Raw genomic sequence first — 24,931 nt, forward strand, 5'->3', positions numbered from 1 at the left:
TGTGTGCTCTGGGGTGGGGAAGAGCACTTTAATTAAAGTGGCTCCCAAGAGCTGCTCTAATTAAAGCACCCTCAGCATCTTCTGTATTCAGTGTCCCATACTTCAAATGGTGGTGGGGGCTGCTGAACACACATGATGCCAAGGCTGCTGAAGCGTACTAATTAGATTTAATTAGAACACATCAGAGCAGGTGTCAGGCATGTGTATAGGTGCTCATTATGTCTTAATTAAAAAAAGACTGTGGTATTTAAAATATTAATAAAATATTTAGACATAGCATTCCTTGAAACACCACCTCTATGTGCAAAGGACAGGATTTAACATAAAGTATGTCATCAATGTTGCTCAGTTCAGCTAAGGAGGGGAAAGCTAAGTGACTGCTTTGAGATGAAGCGTGTTACCGTCATTCTTGATTTTATGCCTTTTTCACGTTTTCATTTTATTAACAGGCTTACATTTTAGCATTTAACAAAGATTTACTTATAAAGTTTGAGATACTGACACAATAAATGTTTACTTATTAGCGCTCTATACATTTTGAGATGGGTAAAAGGAAACCAAAATGAGCACATTTTGCCTTGAAGAAAAAGTGATGTCTCCACCTGAATAACTGGTGAAATTTCTCCATAATTCCATCTAGAGGTAGCTTGGAGGGGCATTGTCCTGGCCGAAATGCACAGAGCTGTTTGCAGCATATGGAGACAATACATACATGCATCCTTTACATTTATACAGTGCCTTTTATCCTGAAAGATCGCAATGTGCTTTAAAAACTAAAAGCCCAATCTAATGAACAGCATGGACTTCAGTGAAAACTGTGCATACAGAAAGTTTGCAAGACCAAATCCTTTATAATCCCTTCACCAAATCCAGGTGATTCTCTGGAGGAAAAAGCCAGTTGCTTAAGGAATAACACAATCTAGTTTGGCACTAGATTTGAATAATACCTCACTCAGCTGACACTGTCGGACCAACAACATAATTCCCCATATCGGAATGGGAGCAAGATAAAATAATAGTTTTGTAAAGATAGGGCAGAGAGCTCCCTACAGGACTTGGCTGAAGGAGGGAAGTGCAAGGCATTTCCCAGTCCTTTAGCATTTCACTGTATTTATTATTCTGCTGCATATGAGGAAGGATGCAGGAGAACAGAGAAACTCAGATGTTGAAAGTTTAAGCCAAAGAATGGAAGGATTAAAAATCTGTACTTGTTTCTTTGTAACCAAAATATCTGTGGATACCACAGGTTTGCTTTGTAAAATAATAGCTGTGAAGTTTGTCCTATTTTAAAGGCTTGGAAACAAGAGTAGGATTTGGGCAATGCGTAGGAGCAATAATGTGTTTGAACAACGTATAACAGGTCAGATTACTGGCTCCAGTCAAAGGGAGAAAGATCTCATTCCCTAACATTTGTTTTCCTTGGAGCACTCCCATCCAAATACAGGCTAAAACTGATCCTACCTAAGATGTGGCTGTCAGTGTATTCATTCTACAATTTCTTTGCTCTCAAACAATAAAAGAACAAAAGGCAAAACTGTGCTATGACAGCATCCACTAGAATGTATTTATTAGTAAGGATGTGTGTGGGAGGGAGGACATTATCAGTACAACACTCAAACTTTCAATGCCTAATATTACTTAATTTCTCAAACTTACACATAGAACCTAAATATTTTAGTTTTCAAGAACGACGAGATTCTGGGTATCTCAATCTCTGCCTAATTTGAGGGCTGGGAACTCACCTAAAAATTAAAAAAAAAAAACCCCAAAAAACCTCCAATAGTGTTTTCAAGTCAGACAACACAGAACTGAGGCAAATAAAATTACTGTTTTGCTTTTGGAAACGTGGGACTAATGTATAGACTTGGCAGGCCATTCAGAATAAATGCTCCAGTTATACGACTATGCAAGCCCTAGTATTTGATGTTAGGGGGATACATAAATCTCTAAAGATTCTTAACCTCATGCAGACAAGTGCATGCCAGTGTCATGGAGAACCTACATGCTGAAAGGCGAAGCATTCTAGTTTTCAGCTAACCTCAATTTGGATCTCCAATTTTTTAGTCAGGCCCATATGCATAAAGGGTGTTGGCCCACATCTCTGCATGTGAAAATGAAGAGACTGTGGCAGCAAATTTGTTCCCTGGGCAGCTTCTGTGCACTATTAAAAGTCCTCTTTAAAAAGACATTTCTAGATTTAAGGTTGGCTTGTCTTCCTCCTGCCATCACTGAATTGAATGCAGATAAACAGTCCAGAGATGTTTCCAATATGCCAAGGAGATGGAACTATTATCTAGTTGCATAAGGAATTATAGAATCATAGGATCATAGAACACTAAGGCTGGAAGGGACCTCAGGAAGTCATTTAGTATAACTCTCTTCTCAAAGCAGGACCACCCCTTAAAGATAGACCATTCCAGCCAAGGCTGTGTGTAGCTGGGTCTTAGAAACCTCCAAGGATGGAGATTCTGCAACTTCTCTGGATAACCTGTTCCCATGCTTTACTACCCTCCTAGTGAGAGGGTAATATCTAACCTAAACTGCTCTTGCTGCAGCTTGAGACCATTGCTCCTTGTACTTACTTACATAGTAGTTTTGTTTCTCTCAACTCATCACTCTGGTTAGTTCTTGCTACTTGTTCTTAGCGCACACAACTCCCCAAGATCAGCAGATAGGGCATATCACTTCATTACTGGTGGGCTCATATAATTCCCTCTCCGTTTTTCTCAAGCACATACATGCCTTATCTGTTTCACTTGGAACCTTCCAAGTAATCTTTGATCAGGTGAAAAGAAAATATCAGCCAATCACAAGAACAAAGTAGAGAGTTGATGGCTTAAAGAGAACAATGAAAATAAGTATAAAACACCACCTCAAGAAAGATCCCTTTCAAAGACCAAGGAGAGAGACAGGTAGACAGATAGGTGTGTGAGAGAGAAAATCTTGCCAGAAACCAATCTTCAGAGAAGTAGAATTATAAGGTAATCTTCACTTGAGAGGGTGTCTACCTCTTGGAGGTGGATAAAATAAAAAAAGTGAAACCAGAACAACTTCAATAGGCAACAAAAGCAAGGCCTATATAAAGAAATAAAATATGGAGGAAGATACATGCCAAAGCCCTACAACTTTTGATACTTTAAGATGTGTGGGAGTGTTTGGATTGCTCTGCTTCATAAAAGGTTCCACAGGAATAAGAGCACAGTAGGATTCTTCATTAGAGAGGCTGCATCCAAGTAGCAGTGCTTTGTAAATCTATGCAGTGAGAACTACACTTCTTTATTTATGGCCAAGATGGAAACACTCCTGAAGCAAAGATGGAAAGCCCTTCTACTTCAGATGAAATGAGTCTTGATGTTGCTCTCAAGCATTAGGCCAACCCAGAATAGCAATGTAAAATGCATCTGGAATGCTACTGCAGCATGTTTCTGTTGAGATTGTCCAGCAAATCCATACTAAATGAAATAAAAAATCTTTTTTTAAGGACCTGAGATCACTCCTAGGATAAAAAAAGATCTTAATCAACAAAAAGAACAGAAAGGGACACAGCAGGAAAGATTCAGTTCAGAGAGGACTGTCTGAAAGGTCTACCCAACTTGTACATTATCTTATACCAAACTGCTCACCAGCTCTTTGGCATTATTTCTGTTCAAGTTCAGGTACAACAGGTGCTGCTGCTGGTGAGCTGCTGCAGCCTCTGGCAACTCCATTAAACAAACAAAACCTGCATAATTACCTCAGCACTTTTACTGTCTCTGTCCATGTCTCCTGCTCACTTTCCCATGGATCCACTCTAAGCCAGTCTGATGTCTCCACTGCGAGCTGAGCCATTGCTATCCGGTGCTTTGCAGAAGCTAAACCTTTCTTTCTATAGCTGTCACTGACTGGAGAAATTATGCCTTTAATCACGCGGTATCTTCCTTTGGAAGGCAATAAAGAAAATCAGTATTTTATATATATTTTTTTAATGACAATAAAAAGGAAATCATAATTTATGTACACACTGAAAAGCAATATTCCTCTTCTTCAGTGATTATGCTGTTCAAAGTTCTGTTATTGAAGTATTTATCCATTAGACAATATTAAAAAGAAAGCTGGCTGAGTATAGGACTTCCTGCAAATAGAAACATTTATCATTTATAATGTAGATGATCGAGCTCACTGAAGATAAGGTTAATGAATTTTTAGTTCAAGTAACTGTACTAGTACAGCTTCTCGATAACCCAGATGATGAATGTTTTAATTGACCACTGTTTATTTCTAAGCATCTGATGCATACCATTTAACAACATTATCGAGCCTTCTCATCATGCTAAAGCAAGAATTACACCATGTTTCTGAAGAAGTTTTTTTCTGTTCTATTTAATAGCTCAAGCCAAGCAAATCTGTAGGTGCAAGAACTGGGTTAGATAATGAAGGAATTTTAAAACAAGACTTAAAACACTATGGGCAAAACATCCTTGCTCAGCTTATCTGCCATGAAGCTCACTTTCCATCTGGTCGATCATGTTAATTAAATGTGAAAATATGCCCATATTTTTCAACTCCTGTAATGTAATGAAATCATTAACGCAATAAGCTCTTGTAGTCAGACTTTGCAGTCCCAAATTCAAGTGAGGAAATAAACCTAGATAAAATCTTCCTATGAAAGCTGTAACATTTATCTAATTAAACAACAGGAAAAGGCAGCAACAACTTGAGAGCTACTTCCCTTGAACAGACAGGAACTGAGTGCAGAATAAAGCTGTTTCAAACAAATACGAATCATGAAGTTAAGATATTTCTGACCTTAAACACAGGTACTTTCCAATATCTCTGATATAAAATTTCCCACCTAAAACAGAATTAATTATAACTGACTTTTTATGGAATTAAAATAATAAAGAAATTACTTTAACAACTTTGCAAATGTTCTCTATTTTGCAAAGAAAATGAATCTCAGGGTTTCATCATTACTCTCTAGTTGAACAGGACATTGTAACTTGACAGCTTGCATCTTCATTTTATGTTAAGGGTGAAATTCAGGACACAGGAATTGAGACACCTATATCCAATTAAAATTTCAATAGAATATATCTGTCTCCTTTGAAAGTCCCAGCCAAATGCTTCTCTTACAAACAGACAAAGTAATCTACATAGCAGAAAAATATTTCAGGAATAGGCAAAGATGAGATATAAGTTAGGGTAATTAAATCCATCTCTTGGCCTGAAAGGGTATTTCTGTTCTACAGACATAGTCTATATGCTTGCTAAACCCACAAACCAGTTTCTAGTCAGGACTAGGTATGCATCATTGCATTTGGGTTAGCTCAGAGGTTGCAATGTGATACAAGCATGTTTTAGGGCAGAAATGAAGTGGAATGAAAGTAATAAGGTGGTCTTTAAAACAGACGTCTGCTACTTGACACAAAGGAATCTCCATTATTAGCTATACCACTCTTGCTTGTATCCTATGCAGTTAAATGAATGTTCATACACTTGAGTACATCCAACTTTCCACTGTACAATAGACTCATGTGTTTAGATTACAAGCTTTTAATAAACTCTGACACCCCCCCCTCCACCCTTTAAATTTCCATTTGAAATCGTGTCTCTTTCTCAGAATCTAAACCTCCTGTAACTTACTGCAGTTCCATTCTCAATTTAACGTGTCACCTATTCACGACACTCCAGTTTGCATTGACAATTCTCCTTAAATTCAACATGCAGTAAGGTACCATTTACTGATAATAATTATTCCTAAAATACCCAGAGCCTATTTCTTTTCAGCATCTCCTCATCCAAACAAGAATTCAGCTTTGTATTATAGTTTTAGGATCCACTTCTAGTTGCCACCTGTGGTCAGCCTGAAGTTTTACAGCAAGTTTGTCCTTATGTTTGTATGTAACACTGGCTTTTTATTCATTCTGTTTCCTTAAACTAACATTTAGATAACTAAAAAGTAACATATTCCTCAGGTAGGATTGCTGGCTTCCTCTAAAGCAGGCCAACCTTTTTGACAGTTGTGCCCCAAATAGTACTTCCTCAAGTGCCACAGTAGTATTACCACTCCAATCCCTTTTCCCTGCCCAAGGTGCTTCCTTCCCTGTGCTTTGTTTTCTGCCACTGTGCTGCTTCTCTCTTCCCTGATCTGCCATGTGCCACACAGGCTGCCCATGCTACTTAAGGTTAGTCATCCCTGCCCTAAAGGATGCATGCACACTCTGGGTGCTTGTATACTTGACAGGGCTTAATCCTCATTAAATTAAATAGGTTTATTAAAATAAAAATGATGCATCAATGTTTACAGGTGATGGACTTTAAATCAAATTAAGCTCAGCACGCAGTTCACAGTAAATTACAGCAGGGAGAGCCACTTACCAATCCATCCTGCTGAGCTCTTTTGGTACTCAGTTACGGGAGGGGGTGCTGGCAAACCAGTAATCCCCTCTCTCCCAAAATGCATTCCCCTTTCCCCTCTTCTTCCCCACAAAGCATAGCTGGCTGCAGGGATCCCCAATGCCAAGTCACATTCATCCCCTCCCACACCCCCAAACTGCATGGACTCCCACCCACGCCAATCTGCCTACGAAAGGAAACACAATACATCTGGAAGGAACTGTATCAATTGAAACCTTTATTTCAACTTTAATTTTTTTCCCATGACATGATTATTATGTTCCTTAAAAAGAAAAAAACCTCATTATAAAACACATTTAAAAAAATAAATAGCTCTTAAAAATAAATAACCTTAAGAAAAATAAATAATTAAAAAAAATTAAAAGCATTTACCTTAAAAAGAAAAAAACGCCCCATATAAAACACAGTAAGAAAATACAGGATACAAACATAAAATTCTTTATTGCTTCCTCACTTACATAAATTTTTAATAAATAACTGCAAATAAGCAAAAAATGTCTATTCTTTACACTATGCTATCTATATTTATTCGATATTGTATCTATACTAGTCTGTCTATATACTACTCTATCTATATTCTAATGTATTTTTATTATATCTGTATTCTATAGCATATTCTATAATCTTCTTTTATCTTCTATCAATGTCTTTATTCTTCATTCTATTCTTCTATTTCTGCTCTTTTACGAGTCCTGCAAGGGAATAAAGAAGATGAGTTTTGGCCCGTACTCCCAAAACTACCTTCTTGGCTTCCCCACTACAGGCTACAAAATCTTCTGTGGGAGATTTCTGTTATTACTTAAATATTACCCAGAATGCTGTGTAGCTCGGGGGGCAGATCTGGCATGCAGCATCTGCCATGTGATGGGTTTTTGGAAGGCAACAATAAATAAGATGAATGTTATCCTGAAATATTAAAGTATTAAGAGGTGCCAAGGTCCTCAGTTGCAAACTTAACATTTGCTGCTGCTGCTCCAGCTGCAGAACCTCTTCATAATTTGCAGCTGCTGGTCCAGGCTCAGGAGTACAGAGGGGAGCGGGGGATCATGTAACTACTAGTAGGTAGTGTATGGACCACCAGGACCATGGGGTAGATCAATACAAGTGGCACCAAGGCAGCGGGGTGGTGGGGAAGTTTGTGTTTTGCTTCTCTGTGTTTTTTCTTTTGTGAATGGATTCCATTTCCCAGCAGCCCCTGCCTGGACAGCTTGGGCCAGTTTCCACGGAGACCCCTGCAGCAGCTGCCCTGTGATAGTGTGGCCCTAGGGTTTCCATGGATACTGGCACAGACGTGTGTGGCTATGTGCAATTCTGGGGTAGCTATAGCGCTGGCCCTGCTGGCAGGGCACGCAGGCATGGTGCAGAGCTGCACCGCAGGACCCCCCTGGCATCTTGCTGCGGTGACAGCATTGTCTGTTGCTGGGGCAGAGCCATGATCTGCAGGCTGCCATGCCCCAGGCCATGCTGTCACCACCACGGAGGTGCGGGGGGTGGGATGGAGTTTGGGCTTTATCCCTCCATGTTTTTTCTTTTGTGAATGGATGCAGTTAAATCGCAAAAAAGGACAATTTGTTACGTGTACAAGTGCCTTCTCATTCCACACTCAGATAGGATTCATTTGCTTTGTCTCCCTCCTACAAATAGTCTTGCACTGGCCAATTAATGGTTCTGGCTTTTTCAGACAAAATTGTTTCTAATTGGATGCTCAGAACCAAAGATTCACTCGGAATTTTATTAGATTGTACCATTTTGTTTCCCTGAATTTCTTTGAGCTTCTCTGTCTTTCTGTCCACCCCGCTTTACGGTAAACCTTAGGGTGTACTATCTTATAACTTGTGTGCCCCTCACATTGTGATTTTATAAAATTGTTTGGTTTCTCATCCGAGTTCATTAGGGCATATTTCAATAAGCAGTGATTGATTTTCTGGGACCTCTGCCCCAGTACTCTAAGCATTTTTTTCTTTATTACTACCTGGGCATGACCTGAGAGTATAATCTGATTTATCTGACTATAATGCTCCTATATAAACAGGCATTATGTAAAGCTGTCTGCTCTAACATATGATGATAGCTGATATAAGCAAGAGAGAAGTCTTTGTGATAGCTGTTAATTTCCTACAACTATTTAGTAATCACAGTAATACTTATTCATTTTCTGCTTTTTTCAGGTATTACCTAGTCTTTTTATTCAGCTTCAGTTTGACCTGTAATTGAGATCTCATCCTGTTATAATTTATCTGGTTTTAAATTCTTCCACTGTTTAGAAGAAGAGCTGTTGTTCCCAGTTGGGAATATACCATACACACTCAATGATTTCTCTAACAATAAGATACCCGATTCCCCTAGTTTTGTCTCCTAGCTAACAGTTTTAAATTAGATGGCTCTCAGAACTGAAATACAAATCCAAAGTCACACTGTAGAAGTGGCTACATTTATTGTCTGTTGCTATTATTCAGCTTAAAAATAAAAAGGGTTCTGTAATGCTAGACCAGGGACACAGGAACTGATCTAGGCTCTCACCTCCACATGCTTCAACACCTGCCCTCACTGATTAAAGCAGGTGTAAATGACTAGCACAGTCATTTAAATTTATCAAACAGTTCTGCTGACAGTGCACAAGAACAGAACCATTTCACTTTCTCTTATCTCTATAGAGTAGGGGTGTCCAACCTTTTTGAACGTGGGGCTGGATCACGAACTTTTTATCACGCAGTGGGCCCGCGAGCCATATTCAAAGACCTCACAGGAAGTGACATCACATCAGGAAGTGATGTCATGTGACCTTTGACATGCCTCCTTCTTGAATAGTCCCAATCAGCTCCTCTGTGCAGGAGCTGGAGAAATGGGCAAGCAATCAACAAAAGTGATTTCCCTTCCTAAAAACTGTTAGAGGGCTGTAGCTTCTCATTGGTTTCAGCTCCAGCCAAAATTTTTCCACCACTATCATGAGAATTGGCAACTCTGAGTATCTGAACCAAAAGAGATGGTGGCATTAAAAAGTAGGAATGTATGTAATGAAAAAGACAGGAGAAAATGAAAAAGAAAGGAGAATGAACTGAAAATGCCTGAGTATGTTGTCCCTGGGCCCACCCAAGGTACTTTTCTGAAATTCAATAGGAATTAGTGTATCATTAAAAAAAAAAAAATCAACAAAAATAAGCTAGACTATTTATACGTAGGGTGACCACATATCCTGGATTGGCTGAGACAGTCCCAGATTTTATAGGCTGTCTCAGTGTCCCAGCCACAGGAGAAAATTTAAGAAATGTAAGTACCAGATTGGTGGGAATCTGGGAGCGGGGGGGGGGGGTTGGGGCTGTGCATGCATGCATGCATGTGCATGTGTGTGTGCTTCCAAGCACACGTGTGTTGCAGCAGACAGAGCCAAAGCAGCTATTGGGATGTGCTGGGAAGCACACACACATGCACATGCATGCATGCATGCACGCACACACACACACAGCCCCAACCCGGCCCCGAGTCGCCCCCAGCTCCGCACGGGAACATACCTCGTGCCTCCGTCTGCCCTCAGCTCTGTGCAGGAACATACCCTGTGCCTCCGTCTGCCCCCAGCTCCGCACGGGAACTTACCCCGTGCCTCTGTCCACTACGTATGTGGGCAGGGCGCGGGCCATGCTGCAGCTCCCCTGGCCACGTGCTGGGGGCAAGGGGCAGAGCCTGTCCCCAGCTCGTCCAATCAGGTGCAGCTGCGGCAGCTCCGCTCCATGCAGCCCTCAGGGCAGCTGTGGCAGGACCCGGCTCACTGATGAGCTGGGCCCCGCAAGGGTAAGCAGCTCCCCTCCCCCTCGCTGCCAGCTGGGGCCCGCGGGCCAGCCCTGCCTGCCTTGCTGCTGCCCCGCTGCCACAGCTCCGCTGGTGCCGCCGCCGCCGCAGCTCCGTGCTCCGCCACCGTAGCTCCGCGGACCAGATACTATGGCATGGCGGCCCATGGGCCATATATTGGACAAGCCTGATATAGAGCAAATAAGGCTGAAAGGTGGACTACTGCACAACTAATGGCAGCCAACACAAGCGGTTGCAAATCTGACTACATGCATATAACAGCTCACTGAGGCATAGACAGAAGGATGGTCTTCTCATCAGAGTTCAATTGAGAACTAAACCATGCTTCAGTTCCCAGGTCTCCCACAGATATCCTGTGTGATTTTGAGCCAATGATTTAAATTTCTTTGCATCTCAGCAACACAGGTGTTAAAAAGGTTTAAGAAGATAACTCTATCTGTCATATCTACTCATATCCTAATGCTTCTGAGAACGTCTAATACAAACAGACCCTGATCTCTACTGGGCACTTACAATCAAATAAGAATGAGTCAATTTTATGTAGTCACTTTTCAGAGTAGTATTGCACTCCAAAGGTTATTACTTCTTCTTTCGACTCTTATCCAAACAAAGACTTTCTGATAAAATATACACCTGAATTTTCCTTTTGCCTGATCAGAATTTTTTTTTTTTAATCTAGGGTATTTGTTAAAATTATGTTTCAGATTTTTTCTCTTAGCCAAATGCATTAATCTCTTCACATAGGCCAAAATGTCTTAAGCTGGCTTCCTAAAGCATGTGGAAAAATCTTTTAGGCATCTATGTAAATGGCTTGATTTTACATGTACCTAGTACTTGAAGGTCCTATTGAAACAAAATATTATTTACTTATATCCTATAAGAACTACTCACAAACATGAGCAAGTTTTAATTTTCTAAAAGTAGAAGAGCTCAGAAGAATCCTCAAAAAAACATAAAAATGTTTTACAAATAGATGTTTTTACAGAGAGAATACATTGAAGTATAAAGAATGAATGTACAATAAATTCATTGTGGCCCCACCAGTACTGAATAGAAGGGAACAATTACCACCTTTGATCTGCTGGTAACATTCCTACTAATGCAGCCCAGTATGCTGTTAGCCTTCTTGGCAACTTAACGACACGCTGTTGACTAATATCCAGCTTATAGTCCACTGTAACCCCCAGGTCCTTTTTACAGAGCTGCTGCTGAGCCAGTCAGTCCCAAGCCTGTAGTGGTGCATTGGATTGTTCCGTCCTAAGTGCAGGATTTTAACTTGTCATTGTTGAACTGCATTAGATTTCTTTTGTCCCAATCCTCCAATTTGTCTAGGTGATTCTGAATCCTATCCCTGTCCTCCAGCGTATCCTACTACCCCACCCCCAGTTTGGCATTATCTACAAACTTTCTTATGGTGCTATCCATCCCATCTTCCAGATCATTAATGAAGATACTGAACAAAACCAGTCCCAGGACAAACCCCTGAGGCACTCCACTTGATACCAGCTGCCAACTAGACCTTGAGCCATTGGTCACTACCTATTGAGCCCAATGATCCAGCTAGCTTTCTATCCACCTTACAGTCCATTCATCTAACCCATACTTCCTCAGCTTGCTTGCAAGAATGCTGTGGGAGACCATAACAAAAGCCTTGCTACAGTCAAGGTATACCACATCCACTGCTTTCCCCATATCTGGAGAGCCAGTCATCTCATCACAGAAGGCAATCAGGTTGCTCAGGCATGACTTACCCTTGGTGAATCCATGCTGGCTGTTCCTGATCACTTTCTTCTCCTCCAAGTGCTTAGATATGGATTCCCTGAGGGCCTGCTCCACAATTTTTCTGGGGTTCTGAGGTGAGGCTGACTTGGTATATAGTTCCTTGGATCCTCCTTCTTCCCTTTCTTAAAGATGGGCACTATATTTGCCCTTTTCCAGTTGTCTGGGACCTGCCTCAATCGCCATGAGTTTTCAAAGATAACAGCCAGTGACTCTGCAATCACATCGGCCAACTCTCTCAGCATCCTCATATGCATTGCATCTGGCCCCATGGACTTGTACACATGCAGCTTTGCTAAATAGTTCTTAACCTGTTCTTTTGCCACTGTTGGCTGCTCACCTCCCCCCCAAACTGTTTTCTCCGGTGCAGTAGTCTGGGAGCTGACCTTGCCTGTGAAAACTGAGGTAAAAAAGGAAATGAAAAAACTTCAGCTTTTTCCTCAACATTTGTCACTAGGTTGTTTTCCCCATTAAGGGACCCACACTTTGCCTGACCTTCCTCTTGTTGCTGACATACTTGTCGAAATCCTTGTTACTCTTCACATCCCTTACCAGCTGCAACTCCAGTTGCACTTTAACCTTCCTGATTTCATCCCTGCATAACCGAGCAATATTCTTATACTCCTCCCCAGTCATATGTCCAAGCTTCCACTTCTTGTAAGCTTCCTTTTTGTGTTTACGCTCAATGAAGAGTTCTCTGCTAAGCCAAGCTGGTGTTCTATCATACTTGCTAGTCTTCCTGTATATGATGATGGCTGCTCCTGCACCCTCAGTAAGGTTCCTTTAAAATAAAACCAGCTGTCCTAGACTCCCTTTCCCCTCAGACTGGCCTTCCAGGGGATCCTGCCTCTTGGTTCCTTGAGGGAGTCAGTTTGCTTTTCTGAAGTCCAGGGTCCATACTCTGCTGCTCTCCTTTCTTCCTTTTCTCGTGGTCACTGCTGCCCAAGTTACCATCCACTGTACTACATTCCCCACCAATTCTTTCGGGACCCACTATAACCCATCACTCTCTTTTCATGGCAGTGGTATCAATCTTCCCCACTTTGGGGATTCCTGACTTGGCCTCTTCCACCAATGGAATGTGCTCCTTCTCCTGTGTTGCTAGCTCTCCATATATGATCTCCAGGCAAAACCACTGCAGGTGAGGATGATAAGTTCTTTCTGCTGCCAGAGGTCACAAGCTTCCAGCGCCCACCATCCCCTTTTCTTTTTCTAGAACCGCCTTTGGCAGTCCTTCTTCCACAGTCCTAGAGGTTTCCTCCAGCATGGAATCAATGAAGTCCTCAAGATGGAAGATACTTTGGAGCCTTGCTACCTCCTCTTATGTCTCTCTTGCTTTCTCCCCGAGAGACACCCCCAGAAGGCACTGGTCACATCGCAGACACTCCCTAACCTGGCTGACACTAGAAGGAACCTGCAAACTGCAGTCTTCACAGCACCAAATCAGGACCTGGGCGGAAGCTTTGATGGTATGCAGCCCTACCGGGACAGACACCTCACAGGTGGAAGCAAAGGAAGAGCTGGAAGTGGCAGTGGCTCTGGGATTGCAACTGTTGGCACTGGATATAGGACCCAGATGCCTTGTTCCAGGGGGACACAAAACCCTCAGACCGATCACAACCTTTCCATTCGATAATAGGCAAATATATTGATACACAGTGATAACAGAAAAAAATAATACAAGCAAGTCTATAGCTACCAATCCTAGGGGTGTCAGAGTCCAAATGCATTCAGCCAGGATGTGAGATTCACTCTGAGGTTCTCTCAAATTCTGCACCCCCCAGCCCCCGCTCTCCTCCCCACGGACTCCAGTTAAACAAGGGGCTTAAGTCTTGGTCTAGCTCAGGGGACGGCAACCCCCGGCACACATGCCAAGCATGGCACACGAGGCCATTTTCCTCAACCTGGCACGCGTTGTGGCTAAGGAGGCAGCAGCTGTCTGCAGCCTCCCAGCTGCAGCTGGCCCCAGCTCTGGGTAGCTGCTGCCAGCCAGGAGCCCAGGCTGTTCCCAGTAGGCAGCTGGGATGCTGCAAGCCTTGCTCCGTGGCTATCAGCAGCTACCTAGAGCTGGGGCTGGCTGCAGCCGGGAGGCTACAAACAGCTGCTGCCTCCCCACCCCTGGTCCCAATGGGAGCAGTGCCAACACCTGCTGCTTTCCCAGAGCCCAGGGCCAGGAGACAGCTAGGGCCAGGTAGGGAGGGAAACAGCTGTTTGTAGTCTCCTGGCTGCAGCTGGCCCCGGCTCTGGGTAGCTGCTGATAGCCATGGAGCCCAGGCTGCTTCCATGGAAGCCCTGCTGCAAGCAGCCCAGGCTCCGCGGCTGTCAGCAGCTACCCAGAACCTGGGCCAGCTGCAAACATCTGCTGCTTCTCTGCCCCAGCCCTGACCTTGGCCCCAGCTGCCTCCCAGCCCAAGATCCGGCCCCAGGTAGGCAGCACATACCGGCAATACTCCCTGCTGTGCTGTCCTTGCTGCTTCCGCAAAGCAGCATTGGAACCCGGAGTAGTAGGACACAGTGGGGGGCATTGAAAGCTGCCTGCTTCAAGCTCCCCGCTGCCTTGCCACACTTCCCCTGTTTGCACAGAAGCAGTGTGGGCAGCAGCGCAGGGTTGTGCCTCTTGCTGCTGCCCCCACCTGCAGGATCATGAGTAGGGTTGGGGGGCAGCAGCTTTGGGTGGGAGGCAAGGGTCATGAGCAGGGCTGGAGGGCAGGGTCTTTGGGTGGGGGCACAGGGCAGCAGGGCTGGGGGGTAGGGGGCAGCAGGGCTAGGGGGGCAAGGGGCTTTTAGTGGGGGACAGGAGGCAGCAGGGCTGGGGGGCAAGGACCATGAGCAGAAATGGGGGGCAAAGGCTTTGGATAGGAGGCAAGGATCATGAGCAGGGCTGGAGGGCAAGGGGCAGCAGGGCTGGGGGGCAGGGGCTTTGGGTGGGGGCAAGGGGCACAAGCAGGGCATCCTGCCATGTACCCCTTGCCCTCATTTTGTTTTTCTGGTATGCCGGCACTCCGGCACCTTCCAAGGTAGGCATTGTGGGGTTTTTCAGCACTCTGGCCAAAAAACGTTGCCTACCCCTGCCCTGGTCTAGGTGCTGAGTTTTAGCTGCTTAAAATAAAACTATGTAGATTAGTTAGTCCTAATTATGTATATATATATAAAAATCTTATCTTACAGGCTCCCCTTCAAAGAGGGGAGGGGTGGCAAACTGACTTGTGAACGGACTAGTGAACTGCTTGCCAACTGTCCTGTTTGCTGCTCCTGTGGTCGCTTGGACTGTCTCCTTGTACACATCTCCTGGGCCTGGACTGGCTAGAGCCCTTTTTCACACCCAGGAAGTAATCAATCAGCCCACACAACTGCTCTCAGCACACCCCCAAGTGCACAAACCCACCAAACAGCCCTCAACAAGCCAAACACACAGGGTGCAGACAAAAGTGCAGCTCCAAGCTGTAACTCAGAACAATTTCTGCAGTGTTCTGAGTTACAGCCTTACCCCAGACCAAACAGAAGTTCACTGTTGATTCCAGAGTGGAGAGGAATCTAGATGCCAGCTGGAGCCTGCAGCCAGGTTCCCATAGCAACAGCCAGTATTCACTGTTTTCAGAATGGGAGGGGGGAAAGGCAGTGGAGGGCTCCCCAGATGGCACTGAAGAGTGAGGTGGGTGAATTGGTATTGGGGGGGCACGCTTAAAAAACCCCAAACTAAACCCCTCTGTTCCCTTTCCCTCTCCCATTCTGAAAACAGCAACAGGCTGGGATCTCTGCAGAAAAAAGTTACAGAATACGCTACTTTTTTAAACGTCTTTATCTGATACCTCATGCAATGAGGGGTCAGATTTTCACTCAATCAGCCATTTTTTAAGCTGTCTGCAGCCCTGCACTTGTGTCTGGTCACAGCTACAGACTGCTTTCTGTAGCCAGATTGGGTGAAAACTGTCACTTCTGTCTGCACCGACAGGCAACCCTGGCTCACTAACCTTCCCAGAACAGGATCTAGTGCCTGGTTCCTCTTCTTCTTCCTCCTCACTGCTTGCAAACTGCCCTGTTTGCTTCTCCCCGGCCACTGTTTTTAAATTATTTTGCCTTTGTCCCCTCATTACAATCAATTTTCTCACTACAGTCTTTTTTCATTCTCTTAATATTTGTATTACTTCAGAAGTACAAAATGTTTCATAACTACTAAGTACTGGTATTATTTTAGTAGCATCTAGTTTAATCTCTAAGATTCTAATTCATTGCTGATAAAAATAATGCAATGCCTACACATTTTCTGCAGTTTCACTTCTGTACTACAGTGAATTAGGCCCTGCTGTCTTTAAGCCATATTAACTGTCAAAAATAGAATTTTTTCAATAATGCAATGGAGCTTACATTAAACACGTCAGTGTATATGTGCAATTGAAATATGCGAATATTACCATCACCAAAAGTTGTATGTTCCTAGCTCAACACGTGGAAAATTTACTTCTGTTCAAATGGTTTCATTTGATTAATAAATCTTCTGAACTAGACCAAGATTAAAAACTGCAGCATAATGAGTTTATATATTTATTTTATGTCTCTTTGCACCCCCCCTAAGCTCCAGAGCTTTGAAACTGGCACTGCTGCAGTCTTAAATAGAATTATTACAGATTATACTCCAACCTCATCTGTAGATTACACCGAAACACCTTATCATGCAATATTTAATTTTTCCAACTTACACTTTGAAATAGAAAATCAAAGTCAAACTCACAGCAGTAACTACTATGATATTAATTAAACCTGACACTGACCAGACACTTGGGAGTATAGACATTTTCTTTACTTAAATACGGCTGTTAGTTCATATGCATTATAACTCACAGACTAATCTTTGTTAAGCAGCATGTGCCCTTTCAGCCTACATTCTGTCCCAAGTACCTCCTCTATAGTTCCAGTATCAGACAGTGGGCATTAGGGAAAAGTTTCTGTTTCCTTGGTTTTAGTACTGAAAAGGGCTCCAATTTTCTTGTTCAGATGCCTTCGGTCAGGCTGTTGGATAGGACTGAGGCTGAATGGGAAAAGGAGCAGCTGTAGTAAGGTCTTCTCATACCCTTCAGATGCCATCACATCACTTGGTGACACACCAGGAAGAGATGAGGGACAGCAGAAGTTGTAAAGCTGCATGCTGCTGAAAGAAGCTTACCAGAAAAAGTCTCTGCATTCTAATATGTGACCTATCCAAGAGTGGTAGTCCCTGAAGGACATGCAAGCTCCTCCTGTCTGCTGTCACTGTTTCCAGCTCAGCTGGCTAGTCTGCTGAGGTTTACAAAATCAGGCCAAAACATCATTTTCTACATGTTCTTCTGGGATTAAACCAGGGACATGCTTGATTTTTTGGGTTTACAAAGTCATCCTATTCACATAAAAGCCATCTGAGACTGCGTGGGTAATTCATGGTAATGCAAAGTGATGTATGAACATGGTGGACAGAAGTCAGGTTTGGGGAGAAGGGAGGCTGAGGCCAGGCCTCAGTGTTTTTTCTACTTCAGTGAGTGCTCACAGTGCAGCAGGCACACAGCACACATACGACTTTGTTGCACTAAGCCCACATAAAGTTGCAGAATTCTAAATACGTGTCATTTAAAATTTTTAATTAAAGAATTACATTTTAAACTTTTCTAATTACCTGAAACATTACATGCATGTACACATGTATAAGCCCAATTCTATTTCAGTTTTCAAAAAACAATCTACAAGTTAAAGAATATTACAGAGGGATAGTCTCTCATGTTTTGCTGCCACAACAAATAGAGAATGTCAAGAGAAAAAAACCCACAACAACAGACAAGAAAAATGTTTTTTGCTTTTGTTTCTGTTAATCCTCTGGGAAGCGATAAGAATGCAATGGAAGGAACACCAACTCAGAGACAGCTACAACTTGCACACTTTGGAAGAGGCAGTGATCTACTGAGGCATCAGTGAAAGAGTATATGGAGGTACCACTAGCAGCTTTTCACAGGATGGGTTTTCATCTCCTTCACAGGGGAGGAGAAAAGGAAAAATCATTAACCTATATGGGGCATGTGAATGCCATGGTGGTAAGCTCTGTGGAAGAACCCTGTCAGACTGGCAGGCATAAATCAGCCCCCGACCTGGTTGAGAGCCATAGAAGGCTTCCTCTTCTCTGTTCATGCTTTAATCCATCTGACTAACAGTTTTGGAAGCCTCCTCTCCTTCAGCCAATTAGGAATTGAGTTCAATTAGTTCTCTGTTTGGAAATGAGGGATAAAGCCTCTGTCCTAACAAAAATATAAACATTAAAGAATTTACAAGACTCCAATCTTTCCTGGCTGAATGGACCATTATGCAGGAACACCAATCTGGCTAAAAGTAGAATGATTTGATATGGTATATGAAGGAAGCAGGTGATAAAAATGTCTATACCAAATACAGGGCATGACAGAAATACCACTGAAGACAATACAACCCTTCCACTGACACCACTGGGCAGCTTTACATGTGCTCCGGGGTTGGAGGGACATTTTAATTAGAGGGGCTCTCGGGAGCCGCTCTAATTAAAACGCCCGCAGTGTCTCATGTATTCAGCATCTCATGCTTCAAATAGCGGCAGGGACACTTTAACTAAAGCCTGTTCAATGAAGTTTAGTTAAAGTGCCCGATACAATTTTGAAATGTGGGGACAGAGACTATGTGACACTAAGGTTGCTGAAGCATTCTAATTAGAACATGTCAGAGTAGGTGTCAGGCACATATATAGGTGCCACTGTGTTTTGGACTAGAACTGGAGTTTCCAAATGCAGAAAGTGGAGCACTTGATATCTCTGCCACTTAAAAAAAAAAAAGGGGGGGGGGGGGCTGTTGTTGCTTTTTGGTATTCATCAAGAAGAAAGCAGAGCTGAATTGTATGCACTAATAAAGCTGTTCAAGGCTGCTCTGGGTAATATCAGGGAATTTAGTTTTATAGACTAGGAACAATTTCTTTAGCAATCTGCCAGGTCTAGGAGCTCCATTGAAATCTATGGTTTATCTGCTTTGATTTGCACCAGTGTTTGACTCTGAACCAACTATGAAGTACGCTCTGTCAGTTTAATCTCCTGTAGATGCCAAGAGCATACCAATCACTCCTTTCATATATCTTTCAATGATACAGCCCAGTAAATTTAAAACATATAATGCCATATTTTTTATGAAAATGCATTTTAGTCTATCTATGGCTCTTAATACAAGACACAGCACTTATTCATCTTAGTTTTAGCACAATTAGTTTTAATAGTGCTTGTTAGTATTTATTGTATGTACAGTGAGCAGCTCCTGCATGTTCGATCCCTGCCACTTCCTCACATTTCTGTCTTGCTACGCATTCAATGCAAAACATTTAGATCAAAGATCTATACTTAATGGCTGCTTTAATCCATCAGTTTAATCTAGCTCCCTAGCATCTGTATAGATCAGGTGGTTCAGCGGGACTTTTATCTAACAGCTGATTGAATCAGCTGATGTGCATGATCTATACAGACACTGGGTGAGCTGGGTCAAGCTAATGCGATGCCTCTTTCTGGCATGTGCTTGGGGTGGAGGCACTCCAAGCTAAAAGTAAAGCACTCTTTTTTCCCCCTACCTCTATAAGCAGCCATAATTTATTGCAAAAATTAAATTGAAGATTTTTTAAACTCCTACAGCAAAGAGGTTTTTGGTAAGCACTTAGAAAGCAGAGTGATGGTGCTACAGAAAAAGCCCAAGTAGTATACTTGAAGCCTGAAAGAATTATCTACCAAGCCTTCTGGGTTGACAGGGGTAAAATTTCCATTATTATATGATACACTTAGGTGATCAGCATTACAATGATAAAGCAAGTCTGTTTAGAAAGATCTGTACAGATCTACTGTACAGTGTGCGTTTCTCACTTACCTATGTTGACACTAATTCAATGAAAAAGTCGAAGCAAGTTCATTATACACAGTAGCAATGACCCAAGCATTGGTAACATAGTCATTCTGCAAGGCAAAGCTTTCATTCCAACCTTCCAAAGTTACACTGTTAACAAAATCTATGATATACAAATGTGCATGTGGATGTGACATACCTTGATTTAACAAAGCTTTTGACACGGTCTCCCATGACAGTCTCATTAACAAGCTACAGAAATGCAGACTAGGTGAAAGTACTGTAAAGTGAATACATAACTGGATAGATCAACATGCTGAACAAGTAGTAATCAATGGCTCCATGTATAGTTGGGAGGAGGGATCAAATTGGGCTCCCCAAGGGTCTGCCCTGGGTCCAGTATTGTTTTAACATCTTCCCTAATGAATCAGACCATGTAACAATGCATGCTTAGCATATCTGCAACTGATACCAAGTTGGGTGGAGTTGCCAATACTCTGGAGAGTAGGGCTAGGATTCAGAATGACCTGGATAGACTGGAAAAATGGTCCACAGTCAATCAAATGAAATTCAGCCAGGACAAATGTAAAGTCCTGCACTTGGGACAGAAAAACTGCATACACAGATGCAGACTGGGGAATGACTAGCTAGGACTGCCATATTGCACTGAAAGACCTGGAGGTTTTTGTGGACCATAAGCTGAATATGAGCCAACAGTGTGCTCTTGTTGCAACAAAAGGCAACAGCATGCTGAACTGTATTAACACAGGGGTGGGCAATTATTTCAGTTGGAGGGCCACTTAAGTTTTGGTGACCTGTTGCAGGCTGAACACACACACCCACCCGTCCACCCACGCTCACATACACGCATACAAACGTGCATGCTCCTGGGCCCAAGCCTGCCCACCCCCCATCCAGATCCTGCAGCTGGCACCTGCTGGCAGAATCTACAGCTGGTGTGGGCAGGGAATGGAACCTGGCCACAGGCCTCTGCACAGTCCTGCTCCTCCATAAGGGCTGACGTGCGTATGACCCCACCCTACCCCCCACAGCTCCTAGGAGCCCCGAAGGTAAGGCAGGATGGGACAGTGAAGAAGCCTGTCGCCAGGTTCCATCCCCCGCAGGCAGGGGCTGGATGAGCCACGCTCAGGCCCTGGCAGCTACTGGGTGGAAGCAGCCTTGCCCACCTGTCCAGAACTGCATGGCAGCAGCAACCAGAGCTATCAGAGCCTGAGCATGGCTTGCCCAGGGTCTGCTGCACAGGGCAGGGTGGATGGGGATGCTTCTGCCCAACATCCCCCGTGACACCTGGGAGATGCAGTCTGGCCCCGCCGGCCCTAGGCACCATCTTCCAGCAGGGGCCAGGACCAAGCACAGCTCACCCAGGGCCTGAAGGGCTGGAATGCATCTCCCAGGTGCCATGCAGGATGCTGGGCAGAAGCAGCCCCATCCATCTGGCACCACACGGCAGGTCCTGCTGAGCCACTTTTGGGGCCCCGCCTCTGCTGGTGCTGCATAGTGCCAGATGGCGGGGGCTGCTTCCACCGAGCATCCCGTGGTGCCTGCGAGATGGAGTCAAGCTCCATAGGCTTAGGGAGGGCCAGACTATTTCCCAGGCTGCCTTGCAGTGCTAGGCAGGTGGGCAGGCAGGCTGCTTCCACCCAGTGTCCCCTGTGACACCAACAAAGACTGGACCCACAGTTGCCACCCATGCCACTAACCAGCACCCGTGCCACTAACCAGCAGAGGCAGGGGCCTGAGCACAACTTGTCCAGGGCCTGCCACACAGTGTCACCGCCTATGGTGCCTGACTGAGCTGGATAAAAATCAATTGGTGAGCTAAATTCAGCCTGTTGACCATATTTTGCCCACCCCCGTATTAACAGGAGTGCCACCTGCAAATCAAGGGAAGTAAATCTTTTACTCTATTCAGCACTGGTGAAGCCTCACCTGGAGTACTATGTCTAGTTTTGGGCCCCTCACTTCAAGAAGGATGTAAAGAGTTTGGAGACAGGCCAGTATACAGTTACAGAAAATGATTAGGGTCCTAGGAAGAAAGATTTATGAAGAAAACTGAAAGAACTAGGGTTATTTAGTCTGGAGATGAGAGGACTGAAGTGGGATTTGGTAACAGGCTTCGAATACCTGAATGGAAATTAGAGAAAGGATGGAGATGTACTTTTTTCTGTGGCTGTAAGGAACAGGACCAAGACCAATGGCCTCAAGCTGCAGCACAGAAAAATTAGCTTAGGGATAAAGCGCTAGAAATAAAGTTGTGGAATCTCCATCCCTGGAAATCTTCAAGAACAGACTGGACAGGCACTTATCTGCAATGACTTAGTCTGGGACGCGGAATCCAGCCTTCAGCAGGGAGCTGGACTAGATGACCTCTTGAGGTATCTTCCAAACCTACTTTCCTATTATCCTGAAATTTGGGCCAGACTGTGACTTTAACAATCTGCTTTAAGTCTGAGGCAGGGTATGGCTGCTAACTAATTTCTGGAATCACAGAATCAATGAACCGGAAGCGACCAGTTAGATCGTCAAGTCCAGTCCCCTGCCATAGGCAGGAGGTTAATGAGCTCAAACTAGCTCAACAAGGTGCTTATCCAGCCTCCTCTTGAACACCTCCAAGGATGGCGACCGCACCATCTCTGCCAGGAGTGTGTTCCAGGTTCAAGTTACCCTAACAGACAAGTTCTTCCTTATGTCCAGCCTAAATCTTCCCTCTATTAGTTTGTGACCACTGGTCCTTGTCCTCCCAAGGGGTGCGTTCCTGAAGAGTTGTTCCCCCAGATCTTGGTGTTTCCCGCTGACATACTTGTAGGCAGCTACCAAGTCACCTCTTAGCCTCCTCTTACCTGGACCGAACAAGCCCAGCTCCCAGAGTCTCTCCTCACATGACCTATCCTCCAGCCCTTAATCATGTGGGTGGCCCTTTTCTGTACCCTCTCAAGCTTATCCACATCCTTCTTTAAGTGCAGTGCCCGAAACTGGACACAGTACTCCAGTTGAGGCCTCACCAATGCTGAGTAGAGGGAGAAGCACCTCCCTGGATCTATTGGCAACACATCAGCTGATGCATGCCAGAGTTCTATTTGCCCTGCTGGCAAATTTCTCACTGTTGGCTCATGTCCAACTTCTGGTTGATTGTAACCCCCAGGTCCTGTTCAGATGCTGTGCCAGCCATCACACCTATCCTGTAATTGTGGTGAAGGTTCTTCCTACCCAGATGAAGGACCTGGCACTTTTCCCTGTTGAACCATATCCGATTTCAATCAGCCCATAGAACCAGTCTGTCAAGGTCATCCTGGATCCTGTCCTCTGGTATGCCCACATTTTCCCACAGCTTGGTATCGTCCGTAAATTTAATCATAGAGCATTCCACCCCTGTATCCAAGTCATTAATAAATACGTTAAAAAGCATGGGTCCAAGCACCGATACGTGTGGGACACCACTAGACAGCCCTCCAGAATGAGGCCGTCCCATTGATTACAACTTGCTGGGACTGGCCTCTAAGTCAGTTATCCACCCACTTCACTGTAGGCTGGTCCAGGCCAGTACCCTCCAGTTTAATTGAGATAATTTAATGGGAGACAGAATCAAAGGCCTTACCGAAATCTAAGTAAATGATATGTACTGTTGGCTACAAAGGACCAACTTGTAGGATCGTCATAAAATTCTAGTTTATTAGACGGATGCAAAAGTCAGATCATAAACCTTCGGGGCTGATCCCCTCAAACACACACACACTCACAGTAACTAGCTATGAACACTAAGCACTGGTGTCAAAATATACCTATCCCCAAGCACTGAAGTCCGCTGTCGATAGCCAGTAGAGGCTTCTTTCAGTGCGATGTTGCTTCAGAAGGGGGTTGCCGGCTGGTCCTTCTGGCTGGGTAGGCAGGGTGCTGGTCAGGTCAAAGAGGGCGCCATTGGGGGTCATTCTTCGCTGCCTTTCATCCCTCTCTGGCAAACTTTGATGACTCCTCAATTTTTGGGCTTGCTCAATCCAGGGGTCGTTGACCTCGTGGGACATCCGTCTTGGTGGTTGCTGGGTGGCAGCTATCAGCCCCAGAGGTCACGTCTGCAGGTACGTGCAATCTCGGGAGTCTGTTGATAAAGTTTGATTAATTCGCTGCTGTGATTATTAGGGCTCTGGGAGCACTTAATCGGGGGAGGAGAGGTGGTATTCAGTCCCAAGAGTCGGTCTTTGGCATTTATTAGTTTAAACTGGAGCTTCTGTACCTTTAACAGTGAAGTTTCAGGGAGTTCGTGGCTCTGTATTGATCCTTTCCTCTCGTTAGTCTGTGGTTTCATAGGTGTTAATTGCTGCTGGCTAACTTGTTTTCCTGGCTAGCTACTGTGTTACACAATGTCATGATTCATTCAGGGACCTGCTCGATACAGAGAAACCTCGATCTGATTCCCTCCCGCCTTTACTAACATTGTTACATGGTACAACTTACTTTTAAGCTTAAAGTACATTTGTTACAAAGTTAAAAAGCATAGAATATAAAACATAAAAGGGTGAAATGCCATGGCACATACAACAAATAGACCAAATACAATGTGGGGGGACATACTGATGCAGAATACTATTTTATACCCATAATAGCATCTACAAATTATATTTTTATTACAAGTACACCTTATAGTCTATAAAAGTAATAATAATATAATAAAAGAAGAAGAGGGAGGAAGGAAGAAGAGGTAGAAAAGAGAAAGCATCCCCAAAAGGGGGCAAATACTGCAAAAGGGGCTTTTGCCATATGGAGGGGCTTCACATGGGGGGGGGCAGGAAAAAAAAGGTTTCTTGCTACACTACCTCATGTCCCTTGTCTAGCTGGTTAGTTACCTGGTCATAAAAGGATACCAGGTTTGTCAGGCATGAACTACCCACCACAAAGCTGTGCTGGTTGTTTCTGAATACCCTTACAATTATAAGCTTGTGATTGATGGCCTCCTTAACAATTTTTTCAAAAGTTTTTCCTAGTATCAAAGTTAGACTGACCAGTCTACAGCTTGCAGGGTCGTCCCTTTCTTAAAGATGAGCATCACACTGGCCCTCTTCCAGTCATCTGGGAC

At 43.9% G+C, this 24,931-nt stretch overlaps 1 protein-coding gene across 6 annotated transcripts in view; it reads right to left on the reverse strand.

Annotated features, from left to right (window-relative positions):
• Positions 1 to 24,931, reverse strand: part of NMNAT3 (nicotinamide nucleotide adenylyltransferase 3) — a 72,618-nt gene that overhangs the window by 17,599 nt on the left and 30,088 nt on the right. For all 6 annotated transcript variants that reach the window (XM_019478720.2, XM_059730927.1, XM_014602905.3 and 3 more), the window contains one exon: positions 3,734 to 3,917. In XM_019478720.2, coding sequence (XP_019334265.1) covers positions 3,734 to 3,917 — 184 coding nt within the window. The remainder of the gene's footprint in view (positions 1 to 3,733; positions 3,918 to 24,931) is intronic.

This window comes from Alligator mississippiensis, chromosome 7 (genome assembly GCF_030867095.1).
Source record: "Alligator mississippiensis isolate rAllMis1 chromosome 7, rAllMis1, whole genome shotgun sequence".
Taxonomy (NCBI): domain Eukaryota; kingdom Metazoa; phylum Chordata; order Crocodylia; family Alligatoridae; genus Alligator; species Alligator mississippiensis.